Source organism: Aulonocara stuartgranti (genome assembly GCF_965226115.1).
Source record: "Aulonocara stuartgranti genome assembly, chromosome: 10".
Lineage (NCBI taxonomy): Eukaryota > Metazoa > Chordata > Actinopteri > Cichliformes > Cichlidae > Aulonocara > Aulonocara stuartgranti.
Window position 1 is genome coordinate 9,532,344 of NC_138946.1, and position 20,551 is coordinate 9,552,894.

General features: G+C 40.5%; 1 protein-coding gene across 3 annotated transcripts in view; it reads right to left on the reverse strand.

Moving 5' to 3' along the window:
* Positions 1-7,329: 7,329 nt before the first annotated feature.
* ppm1e (protein phosphatase, Mg2+/Mn2+ dependent, 1E) overlaps positions 7,330-20,551 on the reverse strand; it is a 61,324-nt gene continuing 48,102 nt past the window's right edge. For all 3 annotated transcript variants that reach the window (XM_082549545.1, XM_082549546.1, XM_082549544.1), the window contains exons 4-8: positions 19,679-19,878; positions 18,364-18,552; positions 17,938-18,081; positions 16,861-16,954; positions 7,330-15,950 (exon numbers count right to left, since the gene is read on the reverse strand). In XM_082549545.1, the coding sequence (XP_082405671.1) occupies positions 15,022-15,950; positions 16,861-16,954; positions 17,938-18,081; positions 18,364-18,552; positions 19,679-19,878 (1,556 nt within the window). In that variant the 3' untranslated portion in view covers positions 7,330-15,021. The remainder of the gene's footprint in view (positions 15,951-16,860; positions 16,955-17,937; positions 18,082-18,363; positions 18,553-19,678; positions 19,879-20,551) is intronic.

The window sequence follows — 20,551 nt, forward strand, 5'->3', positions numbered from 1 at the left end:
ATAAGAAACTTTCTGCTTCTTCCTCACTGCATAAGAAAGGCAAATGCTCAATTCTCACATTTCTCACACAGCTTTAGTTATTTTTAATATTTCAACACTGACTGACCCTATGAGATCTAACCCTAACTGGAGCACTCAGCTTTAAACATAAGTATTAGACCTAGCCTAAAACTCACTGAAAATCTAGAGAAGCTCCACTTCACCTTCAGGTTATTTACACTGTTAAAAAAACAACAAAACAAAACTAAATCCTTAAAAATAAATTCAGAAAATTAAGTCATTTTGTCCTGATTTCCAGGACTTAGTAGAATTTCCCCAAACTAAAAAGGGTCAGGTATTAGGGGTTAGGGTTAAGACAACAGAGGTTGTTTTTGTGAAGATTAAATCAATACTGGCTAGTTATGACTCTTTGCCATCTTTTACAGTCCTGACTTGTTTTACATTAAGAAATTCCCCTGAAGCTAAAACTCCCTGTTTTAAACAGAAAAGAAAGAAACAAAGTCAAAATTCAGTATTTTATTAGCACTGAGCCCTCTCATTTGTTTGGTTATTATCACTTAGATATTAGTATTAATAATTACAAAGTAAATTAATTCTTTTACTGTTGATATTTAATTAAATGTAGCTGATGAGTCACCTTTTCAGGGCTTCAAATGAAGAACTTTCAATAGCTTTGTGGTGTTTTGTTGGCCTGGTTTATACATGGTGGTGTTGCTTCAGTAGAGGACCTTAGTCCTCCTCACCACTGCTTAAGTCACTTGTATGTAGGGGACTGAAAAGTGTCAGTTTTTTCCTTTTGAAATGTAGTGAAACAGAAGTGTAGTGATCGTCTGGCTCTCAACCACGATACAATACAATAAAAACTAACTAGACTTTTGAAATAAACAAACTGATTGAAGGTACACTGCTCAAATAATTAAGGGACTACTTGGTCATCACAGTGTAACACAGAGCCAGTTAAACTTCAGGGATATTTATCTGCCCAATCAGGAATCAGAAACCGCTGTGAACCTGTCTCAGCTGAGCAAACCCAAGGCGGTGCCACAGACCAATTCTCTCTTCTTATTCCTCCCTGGTCTCCTTGTCACTGCTGGTACCAGTGGCATGATACCTGCAGCCCATTCGGGTTGCGATGGCAGATCCATCCAGGTTTGCTTTTTCTCTCATATCACTCTCAAGAGTGTGGAGGTGATACCAGGAGATGGGTTAGACAGGGGCCATAAAAGGGCAACAACCTAGCAGCAGGAGGAACAGGAAGAGCACTGCCAGAGTTCCTGAAAATGACCTCCAGATGTCTGCTCATGTGCATGTTTCTGGCCAGAGATGGACTCCATGAGGATGACACGAGGACCCAGCGTCCCGCAGTGGGACCTACACCTCAATGCTACCATTCGTGCACCTGTTGGCATTTTGATTTCCCTGACAGTTTACTGACTCGTGTTACTTTATGACCAAGCAGTGTATATTATGCACAAAACTAAAGTATAGTAAATCCAACAGAGATGGAATGTTTTTTAGTCTTTAATGTTTTTTTGTGGTCATTTTGATTAATATGTTTATTGCAAATTGGATGTTTACATGAATGTGAGTCAGGCGTCATCAAACATATTATAATAAAGAAACAAGTAAAAGTAATACAGAAATAATTATATCAAACTCAATCAGGAAACTGAAATAAAAAATGAAATTAGAATTAAACTAATAAAAGATACAAAACTAACTAAGGGGGTTTATAGTTGTGTGATGGCTGCACTTACAGCCACACAGTGGTAATATCACCATGTTAGTGTAGAGGCTTATAAGTAACATTGCATTCACATTTCTTTCTTTAAATATAGGAATTTATTGACAGGACAATAAATAACTGGTTTTGGTTAAAATAAGATAAGATAAGATAGAACTTTATTAATCCCTCGGGTGGGTTCCTCTGGGAAATTCGACTTTTTTGGAGGTAATTCACATATCCACATAGACTGCATTCTAAAATAAGTGCGCACATTTTAGTTTACACTGTTATGTATGATTAATCTTTTGTTTTCTGAGTTACCTTAGTTGCAGCTGTTCCAGTCCCTTGATTAAGGAGCCAAGAGGTGGAAAAGGGGCGGAGCGAGGTTTAAAGGAAGGCTACAAATTGGTTCACGCCATAACTCAGGACCATGGGGGGGGAATTGGAGTTCATTATGTTTGGTTTAGTTAGGTTTTGTGTGTTTTACCCCTTCTCCTGTTTTTGTGGGCTGATCAGCCACTATTTAAGTTTCCCCTTTGTCTCGTTAAGTTAGGTCAGTTTGTTTGAATTATCAGTTGTGTTGTCAACTTTGAGTAGAGTTTTGTTAGTTTGACCTCTTTTATGGGCCCAAGATTTTGATTCTTTTTGCATGAGTTAACCAATTATGTTTTTTGGGTTAAATAAAAAATCAATTTTTGGACTTTAACCTGTGCCTAAGTTTCCTTCACTGCTCGGTCCATCACAAGTGGTGTCAGGAGTGGGATCAGCAGTTGAAGGCACAGGATTTTTTTTTTTCTCTTTTTTCCCCTCTTCACTCATCAAGCCATGCACAGAATGGGAAGGAGTGGCAGAGGAGCAAAAGGAGATTGTCAAAACCAGCCAGTTGGAGTGGTAGAGCAAGTAGAAGGAGGAGAGGAAAATGGAGCCTCTGGAGGGGTGGATAGTACTGAGAGCCAAGGTAAGGAGCTGACAATGTCAGAACTGATTTCCATGCTTCGTTCTCATATGGGTCAGCAGGAGGCCCAGGAAGCAGGAAGCTTTAGAACACTGCAACATCAGTTTCAGCTGTTGCAGGTAGAAGTGCAAGCTCGTACCTCCCCGGTCCCTGAGCCTCAAATGGAGGAACCTGAACAACCAGAGGTAGAGTCCTTTGAAGAGGAGGATCCTCCCTGTGCTGGCTCCAGTAATGAGCAAAAACATCCTCAGTCAGGTCAGTCTCGCTTTTATGAACCCAGGCTGGAAAAATTGACAGAGGATGATATTGAACATTTTTTTTTTAACAACATTTGAACGCATGGCTGTAGTTTGCCGGTGGCAAAAAATGGACTGGGTTTTTCATCTGATTCCTTTACTCACTGGCAAAGCAAGAGGTGCGTATGTTCATATGGATATGGATGACTCTCTAGACTATGACAAAATTAAAGCAGCTATCCTTCAAAAATATGACATTAATCCTGAGACATATAGACTGAGATTCCATTCACTGGAGGTAAAACCTGATGAGAATCCAAAAGAACTATATGCAAGATTGAAAGAGTTATATGAGAAGTGGGTGAAGCCAAAAGGAAAAACGGTGCATGAGGTTAGTGAAATATTAATTTTAGAACAATACTTGAGAATGCTGTCTCCTGAGTTACAGATATGGATTAAAGAACGCAATCCAAACTCTGCTGCGGCGGCTGCAGAGCTGGCTGATGTGTTTGTGGCAGCACGGAGAAAAGGACAGCCATGGAGCCACACAGCATGGAAAATGAGAGGTGGTTCAAAATCTGTCCCTCACTACCAGAAAGCAGGGGTGAGTAAACCTCCAAAGAGCCAGTCTGTCAATATGCCGTCAAGACCTCCACCCAAGACTGTGATTTGTTATTTGTGTGGGATGGAGGGCCACACAAAACCTATGTGCCCAAAGAATTCTACAAAAATAACTCAGATGTGTTTTGTGCCCCGACAAAGTGTGGAGCCTAAAGTGGAGTTTGAGAATGGTTTCAAAATGACCTTAGTTGAGGTTGATGGGAAACCATTAAAGGCCCTTGTTGACTCAGGAAGTACTCAGACTCTTGTGCACCGAGACTTTGTACCCGCAAATAAAGTTAATGTGGAGACAATCCCTGTTCGCTGCATTCATGGAGATGAGAGATCATATCCAACAGCAGATCTGTACATCAAGGTACAAGGACAAACGTATATTCTAAATATTGGTGTTGCAGAGAATCTGCCATTTCCAGTAGTGCTGGGTTGAGATCTGCCTGTGTTGTTTGACTTGCTGAATCCTAGTCATACATGCAATGTTGCAGTAGCAAGAGCTCAAGCTAAGAAGAAAGAGGAGTCCCTACACCCACTCCGTGCCTTGCCCTTCTATGATGCGGACATAGAGACTGCACCCGGGAAGTCTCGTAAGTCATGTGGACAGAGAAGGCAAGAGAAGTTTCTACATACTGCTGTTCGAGAAGCTCCTAGCACAGAGCCTGAGTTACCTTTGGGTTTCAAAATCCCTGTTAATATTATTGAAATGCAACATGACGATCCCACTCCTGACACCACTTGTGATGGACCGAGCAGTGAAGGAAACTTAGGCACAGGTTAAAGTCCAAAAAATGATTTTTTTATTTAACCCAAAAAACATAATTGGTTAACTCATGCAAAAAGAATCAAAATCTTGGGCCCATAAAAGAGGTCAAACTAACAAAACTCTACTCAAAGTTGACAACACAACTGATAATTCAAACTGACCTGACTTAACGAGACAAAGGGGAAACTTAAATAGTGGCTGATCAGCCCACAAAAACAGGAGAAGGGGTAAAACACACAAAACCTAACTAAACCAAACATAATGAACTCCAATTCCCAAGTTGTCAGCTGGTGACTGTGTGGAGGTGATTTGAGTACAGTGAACTCACTGTCATGTTCCAGAAACCAGCTTGAGATTATTTGAACTTTGTGGCATGGTGTGTTTTCCTGCTGGAAGCAGCCATCAGAAGATACAGATGGACACACTGCTGCCATAAATGGTTGGATGTGGTCAGCAACAATACAACGAGTTGTATGTAGTGGCTAAATGATGCTTAGTTGGAGACCAAAGCCAAAACCATTGATACAAAGCAGGATGGATCCATACAGTCATAGTGCTAATGCCAAACCTTCCCATCCAAATGTTGCATCAGAAATTGAGGAACCATTTTTTTCACTCTTCCATTTTCCAATGTTGAGTCAAATTTTACCATTGCGTTCTTGTTCCCATAAGTGGAACCCAGTGTGATCTTCTGCTGCCCAATGCTTCTGCGTCAAGGTTCAATTGTGTGGTGTGCTCAGAGATGCTCTTCCGCAGCTCGAGGCAGTCGGCCATTCTCCTGTGACCTCTGATTTTCAGATTATACATTTGCATTAACAACCAGTTAAATTAGTTGTACCTAAAAAGTGTACAGTGAGTATATTTTATTGAAGGTTACAAATGATCTTCTTATGGCCTCTGACAGTGGACTCATCTCTGTGCTTGTCCTGCTAGACCTCAGTGCAGCGTTCAATACCGTTGACCATAATATCCTATTAAAGCGATTAGAACATGCTGTAGGTATTACAGGTACTGCGCTGCAGTGGTTTGTATCATATCTATCTAATAGACACCAATTTGTACATGTAAATGGAGAGTCCTCTTCACACACTAAGGTCAGTTATGGTGTTCCACAGGGTTCGGTGCTAGGGCCATTTCTATTTACATTATACATCCTTCCCCTAGGCAGTATCATTAGAAGACATAGCATACATTTTCACTGCTATGCAGATGACACCCAGCTCTATCGGTCCATGAAGCCAGATAACACACACCATTTAGTTAAACTGCAGGAATGTCTTAAAGACATGAAGACCTGGATGGCCGCTAACTTTCTGCTTCTTAATTCAGATAAAACTGAAGTTATTGTACTCGGCCCTGAAAAGCTTAGAAATATGGTATCTAACCAGATTCTTACTCTGGATGGCATTACCTTGGCCTCCAGTAACACTGTGAGGAACCTTGGAGTTGTTTTTGACCAGGACATGTCCTTCAACACACATATTAAACAAATACAGTATGTAAGACTGCTTTCTTCCATTTGCACAACATCTCTAAAGTTAGAAATATCCTGACAACGCTGAAATCAAGTTCATGCATTTATTACTTCCAGGCTGGACTACTGTAATTCATTATTATCAGGATGTCCAAAAAACTCGCTGAAAAGCCTTCAGCTAATCCAAAATGCTGCAGCAAGAGTCCTGACAGGGACTAGAAAGAGAGAGCAGATTTCTCCTGTTTTGGCTTCCCTTCATTGGCTTCCTGTTAAATCCAGAATTGAATTTAAAATCTTGCTCCTCACATACAAGGTCTTAAATAATCAGGCCCCATCTTATCTTAATGACCTTGTAGTACCATATCACCCTATTAGAGCACTTCGCTCTCGCACTGCAGGCCTACTTGTTGTTCCTAGAGTATTTAAAAGTAGAATGAGAGGCAAAGCCTTCAGTTTTCAGGCCCCTCTTCTGTGGAACCAGCTTCCAGTTTGGATTCGGGAGACAGACACTATCCCTACTTTTAAGATTAGGCTTAAAACTTTACTTTTTGCTAAAGCATATAGTTAGGGCTGGACCAGCTGACCCTGAATCCTCTCTTTGTTATGCTGCAATAGACGTTGGCTGCTGGGGGATTCCCATGATGCATTGAGTTTTTCCTTTCCAGTCACCTTTATACTCACTATGTGTTAATAGACCTCTCTGCATTGAATCATATCTGTTATTAACCTCTGTCTCTCTTCCACAGCATGTCTTTTATCCTGTCTTCCTTCTCTCACCCCAACCAGTCACAGCAGATGGCCCCGCCCCTCCCTGAGCCTGGTTCTGCTGGAGGTTTCTTCCTGTTAAAAGGGAGTTTTTCCTTCCCACTGTCGCCAAAGTGCTTGCTCATAGGGGGTCATATGATTGTTGGGTTTTTCTCTGTACCTATGAAGCGCCTTGAGGCGACTTTTGTTGTGATTTGGCGCTTTATAAATAAAAATTGAATTGAATTATGTGAATAAGAAGCTGCGCATGAATTAAACTTTATTTTGTGCCGTTCTCATTTATTTAATCTTTGTTAAAATCTTTAAACCCAGAAATGTTTTGATTCAAGGTTGTTTATAGGGCAACTTATAGGTTATTGTGATACTCTAGTTCTGGTTAATTATCATAGGTGTCTTGTAAGCCCATTTGGGATGGGTATAATGTTTTAAGCATCATATAATAATAAAATTTGATCAGTTAGTGAATCTATAAACCTGTTATGTGTCTAATTACCAACGAAAGTATCTTCTATAGATGTATTTTTAAAACCAACCTGGTGTTTTTTCTGGTGGGCCAAACCAGACAAAATGTGAAAAAATGAAGGCAAAGAAAAAATTATATAATAATTACTTAAATAGCAATATTTTGTAGGTAGTTGATAATTTTACTTGCCAAATGTTAACATTTATTCCCAAAAACATGCCTGCAGACGGTCCTATTGATGCAAATGCTTCACAGCTATTAGATTCAATAAGCCGACAGTCTTTTATGCGATGTCAGACAGTCACAGTTAAAGAAAAAGCATCAGCCAGAGACTTGGTCTAATCTTTATATACATAATTAGTCACCAGTTACAATACACATATTTATATACTACAGGAACACAGATAATACAGGTACTCAGTGTGTGTTTTACATTTTTTTTTTTATTATTATAATTTTTTCTTTACCTAACCTGCATGTTGAAGAAGTGCCAATCATGGGGTTTGTCTTCAAGCCTGGAGGACAAGAAGGGGAGAGGCTCTCACTCTCAGCCCTACTCCCAACTCACCACATATCCACTGGTCTACATTTGAGCAGTGCATAGGTCTCAGAAGTCCGGACTCCTTTTCTAACGCACACAGATGGCTTATACAAGTTTAAACATCCTGCCTCTTTTATCCCAGCTCCTTTTTTTTTGTTTTTATAGAAGAAAGCTTCACATTCATTCTTCTATCTAATGCTAAAGCTGATCTGAGACATATTAGGACTCATCTGCAGATAAAATGAATGGGAAACGGACTTCATGGACTCGCCCATTATGCCCTTTCAAGTATGGCTTAACACAACTGTATTTTGTTGCATCCTTCAGCAGAAGACAAACCCACAGAGAGCCTTTAATGCAATGTCATTATTGCTTACAGAGTAAAAGAAAAAGCTTTTGTGTACATAGACACAGTGCAGATTCACAGAGGGCCCTATAGTTGGACGGTGATCATGGGAGAGCAGAGCCGAACCTCTGCTTGCTTTCATCATGAGAGCGGGGACACGTCCGACTCGGAGGAACTTATTAAGAGCAAGCAGAGTGTGAGCGGGTCGGGAGTGTAGGGTTTCTCGATCTAAGGTGGAGGATTTACCACAGGGAATGATGGCAAATGCTTTCTTTGCTTATACAGTGACAACTTCTGTGGTTTTTCAGTATGATGGGTAACACTGTATTCACATGAATGCAGCCAGCGGGGATTCCTGGTCACTGAGAGCTGTCACGGTTTGAAAAACTGAACAACAGGACACCGAAAACTACAACTGCACTGCAAAGCTGGAGTGGGCACAAGTAAAACGAGCTTCAGAGTGTCAGTGTGCACACAGCAGTTTCCTATAGCAGAGCAGAACTGCCACCAAATATCAAAACCTCTTAACATCAAAGGAGATCTCGTTCTAATGAAAAACCATCAAACTTAATGTAATACAATTTTATGTTGGAGTAGATGGTGCAGACTGTGTGTTTGCTGGATATTTAGTGTTTCTCTGCTTGAACAGATATGGGTTCAGGATCTAAAATAATGCATCTGAAATGTATTCAGGCTGTGAGCGGCTCACTCAAGAGACAGATATGTCACCATAGTCCAATATTTCAACCCTAAACCAAAGTAAAACTGTATTAAACTAAGCATTAGAGAAATGAATGTAAATAAAATGAAATTTTCGAGTCTCTCCTAGGAGTTATTAATTGAGAATTAATAACGCCTAGGAGAGTTATTAATAACTCCTAGGAGAGTTATTAATTCTTAATTGAGAATATCTGGACCATTTCTTTAATGCAAAAATCATTAAGTAGTGAATAATGGTGCGATTGTTCCTTTTTGTATGGTCTTGTACAGACCATTGCATCACTTCCATGCATTTGTATTTTGACTAACAACTGATCTCTGATAGTATTACTGCTATTTTTCCACAGTTTGTTCAGAAATTCATGCTTTCCAGAGGATGAACCCTAACAACTTTGGTGGACCCATGATTTCCCCTCTATCACTACCATCCATCTGTCCATCTTCCAGTTATCCAATTCAGTGTCACACAGTGGGACCGGAGCCAATCCCAGCCATCATGGTGAGAAGCAGGGTACACCCTGACAGGTAGTTTATTAACCTAACGTACATGTCTTTGTGACGGGAAGCTGAGGCACAGAGAAAACCCCAGCCGGCTCATGGGCTTGAACCCAGGACTGTCTCATTGTCCTCACTGCACCACTGCTCCACTGTGCTCCCCTGCAGTAAACAAAATATAATAGAAATGGACGCTGCCTTTTGGTGTTAGTGACATAATTTGGATCAGAGATGTTCGGCAATAATCTGGGAACCTGTCAATGCATTTGCAGGATTTTGGCTGGGAATTATAGGCGAGTCGCTTGTGGACGCACACCCATGCCTTTTTAGCTAACAGCTGGTGGATAGTCCAAGCTCCAGTTGCCAAGGTAACCCTGTAATGTATTTCCAACATTGTCATATGTCTATCATTATAACAAGACCCTGTCACCCAATGGCGGCTCTGCTTCCCCGGAGTTCGAGGCTTTGTGAAAGCTCTAATCTTTGAGCTAAAATGGTTGTGTTTGTAACGCAAACCTACTGATATGACTGGCATTTTTTAAGGCTGATACTAATAAAAAAAATCAAAGCTATTGCAGAAGATTAAGCCAATAATTTAATGTATGTTTTCATGACTTTTTCAAGTAGATATCTCACCAGCTGATGGACTAAAACCATTGATTTACAAGACAGAATTATTATATGTACACTCCTCCAGCACCCAATTAACTCACATTACTCATAATATACACACATCCATTCCTAAGTGATTTTTTTAGAATGACTTGATTTCCTTGGTTGCCTATCGTCTTCACGCTTCTGGAGACAAACACTGCAGATACAGTCCCACAAAATGCGATCCAGTGGCTGTAGTTTGTTGAGTGTCTGGACGGTACATTCCTCAAAAAACTATTCTTACCCTCACAAAAACAAAAACAAAGTAAACACCTCATGTTAACCCTCTTCACCAAGTCTGTCAGGACATTCTGGGACATGAGGTACATTCTGCTCGTGCTCGTCACTATTCAGTCCACAGGATGGTTACAGGAGACAACAGCAACAGGGTTAGTGATGCTGGGTGTTTTGTCAGCCAGTGAAAGTGGATGAACTGTTTACAGATCCAGGTTATCACTAACATTTGGAAAGAGTGGAGGTACAGTGTTACAGGAAGAATTAATATGTCCACACAAAAGCGTAGCAGCCAGATTTTTAGCCTTTCCAAACCTCAAAACACAAGAAACAAAGGTAAGTAATCCCATGGTGAGCAGGCCTCTTGGACCAGTGCATGGACTCACAGGCTGGAGGGTTGGAGGAGGGGGTACAGGTGGCTTACATCTTCAAAATGGGCTTCTGTATGCTAGCATAGACAATGAAAAAATGGGTGTAGCTTCCAGGCCTGAAAACTGAAGCCAGCATGGAAGTGCCTTCAAGATACATTTTTTTAAAGGGCACCAGGAGGTGACTTCTCTGGCTGCAAAAGGACTTCTGGCCCTAGAGAAGCCTATGGAAAAATATAGCTCAGAGTTTCAGGTCATATCAAATAAACCGTCAGGTCCACTTTGTTAATTGTCAGAAAGGAGAATTATCCAGGGTATACTCACTGGCTAACAAGTTCTGATTGATCAGTTGTCGCATCGAGTTTCAAAACACTGAAAAAGTTCCGCCTAAGGCTTCGTAACGTCATGGTGGCTACATCCATCTTTTATATTGTCTGTGCACTTGCTCGTATTGTAACCTCATTAAATAGCTGCAATCTCGCTGGCTATTGTTTCGTTTGGTTACCCTTGATAATCTGGATTTGAAGTTGGACTTTAATAACAAATAAAGCATGGCGAATATGTAAAAAATATATAGGTGTGCCACCTTTTTTATATATCTGCTCAGCTGGATAACTAGTTTACTAGTATTAAAGCAGACTAAGAGACAGATGGCATTAAATTAATCCAGAGTATGTGGGAGAAACAGAAACAATGGTGGCTAATGGAGAACAAAAATCCCATTTTTGTGGCAAAAATCAACAAACGTTTTAAAGTTTTTTTTAAATCAGGGTTTACAGGTGATTTTTAATGTCTTAAGATAATTTAGATAATGATTCAACATAAATACCCACTTTACCCCCTTTAAAGTCTTTGCTGAGTGGTCTTAAAACACGGCCACTAAAAACATTAAAATCACCAAACACTGGTTAGCCCTGATGTGAGCCTTCTCTCATGTGGGCTAACATTAAAAGTCCAATATTAACAGCTGAATGTCAGATAGGATTTATACTGATTCCATGTGTTTTTTCCCCCAAGCTTTAAAGAGGGTTGCATCAAAATACCTTTTACTTTTAACGCTTTACAGGATTTTTGTTGGAACTAATTAACTTTGCCCTCAGTACAAAAATAATTTTCTTTTGTGAAAAAGTTAGCATTCTCAGTAGCTGTAGAGGATGGTAAACTTCTTGTTTTAGCTAGTTATGAGGGTATATTTGAGAACCTTTTACAAGGTTTTTGTTTCAAAATTGAATGACCCCATAAAAATACTAACCACAGCTGTTGTTTGAACTAAAGTTTGTTGGCCAGGAATCAATCAGATTAGTGCACGCTTCTGTATAAAGGTAAATATTTTTCAGAGTAAATTTTCAGTAATATTAGATTATAGCCATAGAGTATGGTGAAATACAAAAGGTAATATATTTAATGCAAAGTGAGATTATATTGGGTTTAAGTGTTATTAGTGTCATTAGAAAGGGATTAATGAGTCCAATATGAAAAAAACTGTCTTTGTAGTATTATCACATAAAGTCAGTCAGAGGATTATTGTTTGATGGCTACATGGTTGCTTGGTATTTATGATTATGAATTATTGTTTATAGGATCTGTACTGAGTGGATATTTGGGATAAGACATGAAAAAACAAACATAAATGTGAGGAATATCTATTCAGGCAAAGTGGTATAAAAACTGAAGATTTCTATGGCCTGATAAGATACCTGAAGTGAGCCTGTTGGACAGCACAGAGGGCCTGTCCATTGCAGAATCTAGATCAGATCCAATTATAAAGGCTCTGTGAAGCCATGGGAGTCAGCCACAGTGGATTTCTCTGACAGTGGCAGCTATTTGTCTATTCATGTGGTGTTGAAAGGAATTGGAAAAATTAGCTACCAACTGCAAAACATGCCCTGAAGTTACAACAACTCTGAATGTCTGCAAAAATGTTGCTACGAGACAAATGAAACAAAGTGTTTGGCTTATACTGAGAAATCTTTGATTAGTGGTGCAAATTCACATTTTCATACACATTTGTGATGAAAATTAATTTTGGAAATGTTTTCTTTATTAATTTGCCATAACTTTGGATAACAAGTCAGGTAAATCCATATTAATTCATTATAGCTATGAATATGTGTGTACTTTTTAAAGCACTTAGTAAGAAAATACAACATGTCTTCTTTGTAGCACTCATGTTGTTTTCACATTAAATGCTATAGGCTACATGAACAGCGGAAGTCGGAAGAACAATTTTCCCAACTGGGACCATCTAAGGAGGATGTGAATGCACAGTAGTAGCTGCACTATGTAATGTAGATGATATACTGTTATGCAGTGATTCTTTATTTACATTTTGATAGCTGTCTCTTAGGCTCCTAACTTTTGGGGACACTGGCTGGGTCGCTTTCTTCATGAGAAGTTGAAACCACTCCCACATCTGTACACTTAGTTAAACAAGAAGCCACTGCAAACCAGATGTCAATTAGCTTAGCTTAGCGTGAAGACTGGAAGCAGGTACCCTACAACAAAATCTGTTTGGGGCAGTGTAGCGGCAACGCCTCCTCCTGGTCTCTTACATTTGCTCGACATTTAAAAATGACACAATACTAACATAAAAGAGAAAGCCCAGTCAAAGCAGCATTATAAAACATTATAATGTACCTCACATGTATGACATCACCTCCACATTTTTCTATAATGTTACTATAACGTTGCAAAATAGTCTGGTTATTTTGCTACAAGAGAAGCATACAAACTTACCAAGTTCTTATGACAAAATGTAACAACGTGGAATTATGTAATATGTTTGTTGGGTAGTAACATAATAGTCTGCCGAAAGGTAGCAAAATATTAACGTTACAGTCTAGAAAAACTTGTATCAGACCCCACCTTATTAAAAACGTTTAGAAAATTTCCTGTTTCTCTGAATTAATAAATAATACAGCTGGAAAATATTGCATGGTCATCCTATCTTGATAGACATAGCGGTGATAGATATCGGTGTTATCCATAAGTAAGCATCAGTAAGCTGAGCCAATCAGCTGCTGGTAATAGCTTCATATTTATCAGACAGATGTGAGAGTGGTATCCATACTTTTATTTTGGCAAAATAAAAATGTTAATCTCTTTTGCTGTTAGAGCCTCGTGATATGACTGGGCTGAACGCACAAGCCAGACTTGTCTTTAATGGTGATAGGAAACAATGAGTGACTGGGTGTGCATAAAGGACATGGAGCTCAGTAACTCAGTAATATGGAAGGTATGGAATACCTGTGGGAAAAATGCTTTTCTTTACTGGGTTTTCTGTAAAAAACAAAAACAACCAAAACTATGATGAAATTGTTTTTTTGTTTTTTTTTTAAAAACCCGCTCTAAAAACCCCATTATCTCAGGAGCATATCACCATCTGGACTACATGAAGAATTTATTCAGGTAAGTGACTGCTAATCTTTTATAATCCGGTGCTAAGTGCTTTTATCTGTAGACAAATGTGGCTGGATAATGGCTGGGTCATTGACTGAATTGGAGGGGGCAGAACAGTGTGTGCTTCCAGTCCGAGAAACCAGGAGCAACAATTGTTCCGGCCTCCGTTTACGAATGTTATTCATCTGCCACCGAGGGATTGTTGAGGAGACAGAGAGGCAGGCTGCGCTATTAGAGCTTAATTTAATGCTGGGTCGCTCGACATTCTCAGTAGCTTACTCAGAAGAAAAGATGATATGTGACACCTCGCCGTGCATTTATACCTGGGTATGACTGCACAGTGAGATGCAGAATTTAAAAAAAAAAAAAAAAAAAAAACAGTCTGTGGATGATTACACTTAAAAGCATGAAGTTCAGTTAGAGCTACGGAGATAGATTTGACTCCCCCCCCCCCCCGTCTGTCCACTTTGTGCGAATGAGCAAACCAGCAAAAGTAGTTTGGTGGTGGCTTATACATTTTATATATTGTAACAAGAGAGTAACAAGAAATGACGGTAAAGATGGCTAAAAGGGATCAGATCCCTGCAGTACATGATACTTTTGTCCACATACTTTTGACCAAGCCGAGCAATTTTTTCTTTATTTCATCCTCAGTTTTTCCTTCTTCAAGTACCAGATTTAATCTTTTCTGTGTTGCATCTTCTTTCTTTTTAAAATGGTCTCTTCAAAATAGTCTGTAGAGCGACCAAGCACATAAATTAATCTTAAATGTGTTCAGACTGAATATGTTTCTCATCAACAAAACTGCTTCTAAATGTTTCTGGTGTCCAGTTCTTTCTGTTATTTGCCTTTAAATCTTCACTTATATCCTCGTTAATGAAATACTCAGACGTAAACTTTATGTAAGGTGCCTACGGTAAGCTGTGTCCTTCAGTCTGAACACATCTTATTAACCTGCACTTCCAGCTCTGGCTTCATTTTGACTGGTCAGTGGTCCCAATGGAGAATGCAGTTATGAGCTTTACCTACAGCATTGAGGAGTGGGGCTTGTGTTAATGGGCCAGCTTACAATTGGAAACATTTCAGCTTAGGACAGAGAGCACCACTCCTCTGACAGAGATTCAATAATCACATAACAACTGCAGGAGCTACAACTACCAACTATCAAAGAAAGACATGTTGACGTGTTGTTGAAGGCAAAGGTGGATGGGTGGACTGCGGGGCAGGAAGGAGGGTTGAAGGAGATGGTTTGGTCTGGGTCACCTCTTCAGATGGAGGCATCATGGGGCAGTTGAGGCACTGCCACTTCGGATTTCTGGTTGGAGTAGCGCTGCATGTGGGGCAGCAGGGGGCCAGATGGTAACAGGCCTAGCAGCTCCCTGGATCTGCTTGGCAACCTCCGCCCCCACCGGCGACTACCATAACCGAGCTTGCGGCTTCGCCTCACTGCCTGGCCTAACAGCATGGCTGTGTGGGGCCACAGTGGGTCCGTGAAGCTAGAGATGCTGGACTCCTGAAGAGGGACACAGGACCTGCGCCTCAGTGCGCGTTCTCGGAAGATGTGAGAGGCGGCAAAGAGGTCGGGGCTAAGGCCGAAAGAGCCGCAGGTCAGCGAGATGCGGCCCTCCAGCGATGGCCCCAGCAGGCTGAGGCTAGTTCTGTCCGTGAACGAGTCAGTTCGGTCTTCGTAGCCAAGGTCAGCGGGCGCTGAGCACTGCTGCAGGGGCCAGCCTCCACGGCTCTTCCCCCCATTGTCCGCATTGCTTCCTCCCTCTCCGCCATCACGCTCTACCCTGACCGCTTCATCTTCCTCCTCATGCTCCTCCTCTTCTTGCTCCTCCTCCTCCACCTCTGCTACCTCCTCCTCGTCCGCCACCTCTCCCTCCACCACACCCTCCTCCTCTTCCTCGGTGCTGGTGGGTGGTGGCGAGCGAGGGTCCCGCAAGAAGACCACTATGACAGTGATATTATCGCTAGAGCCCGCATCCCGGGCTGAGGCCACCAGCTTATGAGCTACCATGGTGGTGTCCCCAGCGTTCTCCTGGAGATGATCACTGACCACGCGCACCGCCTCATCTGGATTCACCGTGTCCCAGAAGCCATCGCAGGCCAGAATCAGGTAGTCTTCTGAACCATCCAATGGGAAGATGCCATGGTCTGCGTCGCCACAGATGTAGGGTTTGTGCTCAGAGTCACCTGTCAACACAGGTAACAGTTTAATCTGTGAGGATCTGCTCAGACTAAGGTAAAAACATCCAGGAACATCTCATGAATCAGGAAAAGGAATCTAGTAGGAAATTATCTAAAATAATAACATTATATTTATAATAACTGCTTTCTAATAGTGGGATTAGCATATGTACATGTGCTGCTTTAAATGTTGGGGTGGGGTTGGGGTGAGGTGGGGGTGTTAAAGTTCTCTGTACTCTTACATTTAACACCCTACCTTAAATCTAACTCTGTTTTAGGGTTAAATTGTAACTTTAACCCTAAAGGAAATCTTTAACTCTCATGTTAGTTCTTGAAGGGATGTGAAAAAAATAAGAGTGAACCGATACATTAGGGTTAGGTGCAACTTTTCCTTTCCCTCACTCTGCAGCTCTAAAACTAAGTCTGGTTCTCAAAAAGATAGCTGGATCAATTTTTCTGTAAGGAAGCTATTTTTGGCTGCTCCCTTATTCACAAAGGGTCACCACAAAAGGTAGCTCTGCATATTTGATTGGTCGATTTTTTTTACTTCCTGACTCAAAACCTCAAAGGGATTTGTCTGTATTCCTCGGTCTGAACCAGGGAGTCTTTTCCTTGCCAGGTAAACGTGTAAGCTGCTAAACTTGGATATGCTTTTACGGATGTGTTTTAATGTCATTTTATATTTGTTTTTTGTCTTTTCTGTAGCAAATGACTTCTGTCGTTCTTTTTGGATGAGCAGTTTTCAAGAAGGGTACCACCCACAACCTGCCCACAGTCTGCCCACAATTACACATATTTCTCTTTTCAAAAGAGAAACTTTATGATTAACTCAATGTGACACGTTTAAGGGTCATCTATGAAGCTACAAAAATGTATGAGAATTGTGCAGTAAAAAGAATGTGCATGAAAAGTTTACCTATCGCTCTGGATACAGACAAGCTGCCATTGACCCTCCACGTGCCGAACCAGATCACACAACCTCCGAGAGCCTCGATCCTCTGCTTCTCATCCTGCAGACACAAAATGATTGGAATCATCTTGTGCTGCCATTCTGCAGCAGAAAGCTCAGTACTAAAGCACAATGCTTTGCCCGCCTCTGCTGTGCCCTTAAAATCTGAAATGCTGGTGCTGTTTCTAGATTAATGATGCTGGAAACAGGCTGGGATGTAGCAAGGAAGGAGGACGGTGTCCTGTGTTACTATTGTTGTTGCAGAATTAAACAAAGAAACACATGGTGAGCAATAATGGAGTGGAAATTTTGCGACAAATTACAATAATGAACAGGAAGTGGAAAGCTCATGAAGCACAAGTTTTCCTATATACAGATTTTTAAGGGAGTTCAGTTGTTTGACTACGACGTGCACCTTTCAGGTACTCAGCAGGCAGGTGGTATAATACTGCTCTCACATTTGGTTGTGAAATATAAAGCTTTGGCAGAAATCACCCTAAAATATCACTAAATAACACATTATATCTCATTTGTTCTCATTTTTTTTAAAAGAAGTGTAAATTAACAATGTGTTGTTTTATCTGAGTTTATTGGTGCCAGAATATTTTTTTGGCTGTAACTATTAATCTACGAAAGTTCTCACCGCCTGCCAACTGCTCAGAGAAAATAAATATTTTGCCACATAACGCCGTAAAATGGAAACTCGACGTTTTTACACTTCAGTACTTTTGCCGATTAAATCAACACAACACAGTAACGGGATCTTTACATAATGCAAGTGCAAATATGATTAATCTGAAATCCATCTAAGTCAAAATGCACCAACGTATAAAACAACTCTTTATTAAAGTTGATAAATTATTGTCATTTGTCTTATCCTTGCCACTGTCTATTTGAGAAAGTTTACATCTGATTGACTGCCCCTCACAAACAGAAGGTCAGAACAGCAGGTAGGCGTGGCTGCTAACAGAGTTTCTACAATCCACAGAGAAATTCATAAAGGACTCATCATGTCTGAGGTATGAGGAGACTGAGTTATCTCACCTCTCTGTCTGGTTTATGTGGTTTCATCAGCTCCACCACCTGCCCTCTCCTGACCAGAATGACCTGGGAGTCTCCAAGCCAGGCCACGTACAACGTCCGGCCCCGCAGGAACGTCACCACCCCTGTTGTGCCGCAACGTAGGTTCTGCCAGACAGACACATGTCACAGTGTTCTCAAGAGCAGCTGCATCACCACAAATACTTTGAAACGAGCAGAAAAAAATGTTGACAACATTGAGCTGTTTAGAAAGACACCTCTGTCTCATTCTTATTAAAATTGGACTAGCTGTTGGAATTATACTCATAGCATAAATATAATAAATAAATAGTGTTATTCACCATGAGTAAACTTAACAGTACTTCATAGTTTAGGAATACTGTGCAGTAAATACTACTAAATGGTTTCGTCCTTGGATTATGTGGTTACCTCTCGCGAGGCCTTCTTCACAAAGCGTTCGTCGGTGAGTTTGAAGGCTCTGCAGAGCGCCTCGCTGGGGTCCTGGCTGAAGGATTCCTGCCGGACTAAGTTCACGTGAAGGTGATTGGCTGCATAAATGGCAGCATCAACACCTCCATGACCGTCAAACACAGCAAAGAAAGCCTGCTCTTCCTGATCCTGGCAGACAGGAAAAAACATGATTTTGTAGGCTGGACTGCATGGCGTGAAACTCCCATATCACAAAAACAAATTTCCACAGTTATCTATTTGGCATTAAACTTTTGATGTAGTCCCTAAATACAGTAAACTCAAATGACTTAATGGCCTAATTGGTCAAATGATGTAATGTAATATTGAGACTGCAAACATCACAATTTGGATATATCAAAAGTTACTATATGCAATATTTGCTAAGGTATTCTATATAAAATATACGGAATTACAGGTACTTAAATGCTACATATGGGTCCTTTTAGCATGATGGTGGGTAGTTGCTAGGCACCATGATGATGAAATAAGATCCTTCAGGGGCCCAAGATGTACCTGGCTGCTCAAGGTCTGATCATGTAGTTTAGGGGCAACCAAACAAAGAGAGAGAGAAACTGGGTGTTTAATATGATTTGTGCCAAATCGACTGCATTCTTTCTTATTGCCAGCAGGAGGCGACTCCTCTGATTTCAGAAAACATTTTACTCTGGAGTTTATGGTCCTAAGTTTTCGAGCCCTATTTCATCAATAAATAATTAAATAAAAATAGCTTGAAAAGGCTTGTTGTTGCTAACAGAGTACAAAAATAGAAACAAGGGGCCAGAAATGATGTATTAATGTGATCACATTAATGTGATTAATGTGATCAAACATTAATATGTATTAATGTTTGATCTGATATTGTCATGTTAGTGTTGTTTCTGGATAAACAAAAGTAACGTTGGTCCAGGTTCAACATTGTAGTGATGTCATTGTTTTGCGATGTGGAAAGACCGTCCCACCACACACAAAACCGTAACCCTGATCTCATAACCCTAACCTATAGCCCCGTAATCCTAAACCTAACCTAACCTTTTCCTAAGTGGACATCAGCAAGTTTTTTTGCAAGTCGCAAAGCTATGACATCCCAACAATGTGATTGGTCAGTTCCAGTGTTGTGGAATCATTATTGTGTTGATCCAGGATAGTGTATTAATTAGGTTATGATTGACCGTAATTCTAACCCATGGCTCATGAGCTGCAGTTTGCTGACCTCTGGCCTAACGTAACATATTTAATGCATGAGTTTTTGTGTGTTTTTGACACTAACCCCTACCTGAATATTGAAGAGTGTGTTGAAGTCAGGAATGATGATGTGCTTGTCCTCCATCTTGCGCCGCATGTTCTTGATGGCGTGGATGGACGTCTCATAATATGGCTGTGGACGACGGCGGAAGGGGAGCTCCTTCAGCCAGAGGCAGCACGTCTCAAACAGTCTATTAAACACCAGCCGGGCCAGCTTCACAGACTCCATCTCTGACACACACAAACACACACACACGCGATGAGCCAGGCTGTTCTATTTTAGCTTCATTGCTTCCACTGTTGGTTTGGAGCTCAGTTTATAGAGCTTGCACTTTTGAAAGTATACTCTATCAGAGATGTATCTTTTGAACATCAAACAGTGCGTCTCTAGGTGCCTCTGAAAGCTGTCTGAGAGGTGATCGCTCAGTCTGCAGTAACAATAGCTTCTAATAGTGACACAGAGTACTGGAAAGATAAAGAAAATGTGCATGAATCACTCTTACAGTTTAATCCAGTTTTCTTACCATAGCGAAAGTAAAACAATATTTCGGTTACCCTGAAATGGCACATCTGTAAATCTGATCATTTTTGTGACCATTTAAATTTATATGATAGTTATTTATTTCATTTAAGGAAAGGTTTAATGTAGGTTTGCAATAACTGTTTGAGGTACAAAGTACATTTATTTTTTATGTCAATTAGCTGTTCCTCAATGAAATGTCAGGAAAACACAGAAAATCTTCAGTGTAGTTTCCCAGAGTCCAAGGCAACATTTTCAGATGTCTAATCTAAAACTCAAAGACATTCAGTTTACATTTATATATAAACTGCAAAGATTCATGTTTGAGAAATTAGAAAACACCTGGTGTTTTTGCTGTTCAAAAAATAATGAAGGGAGCACTTA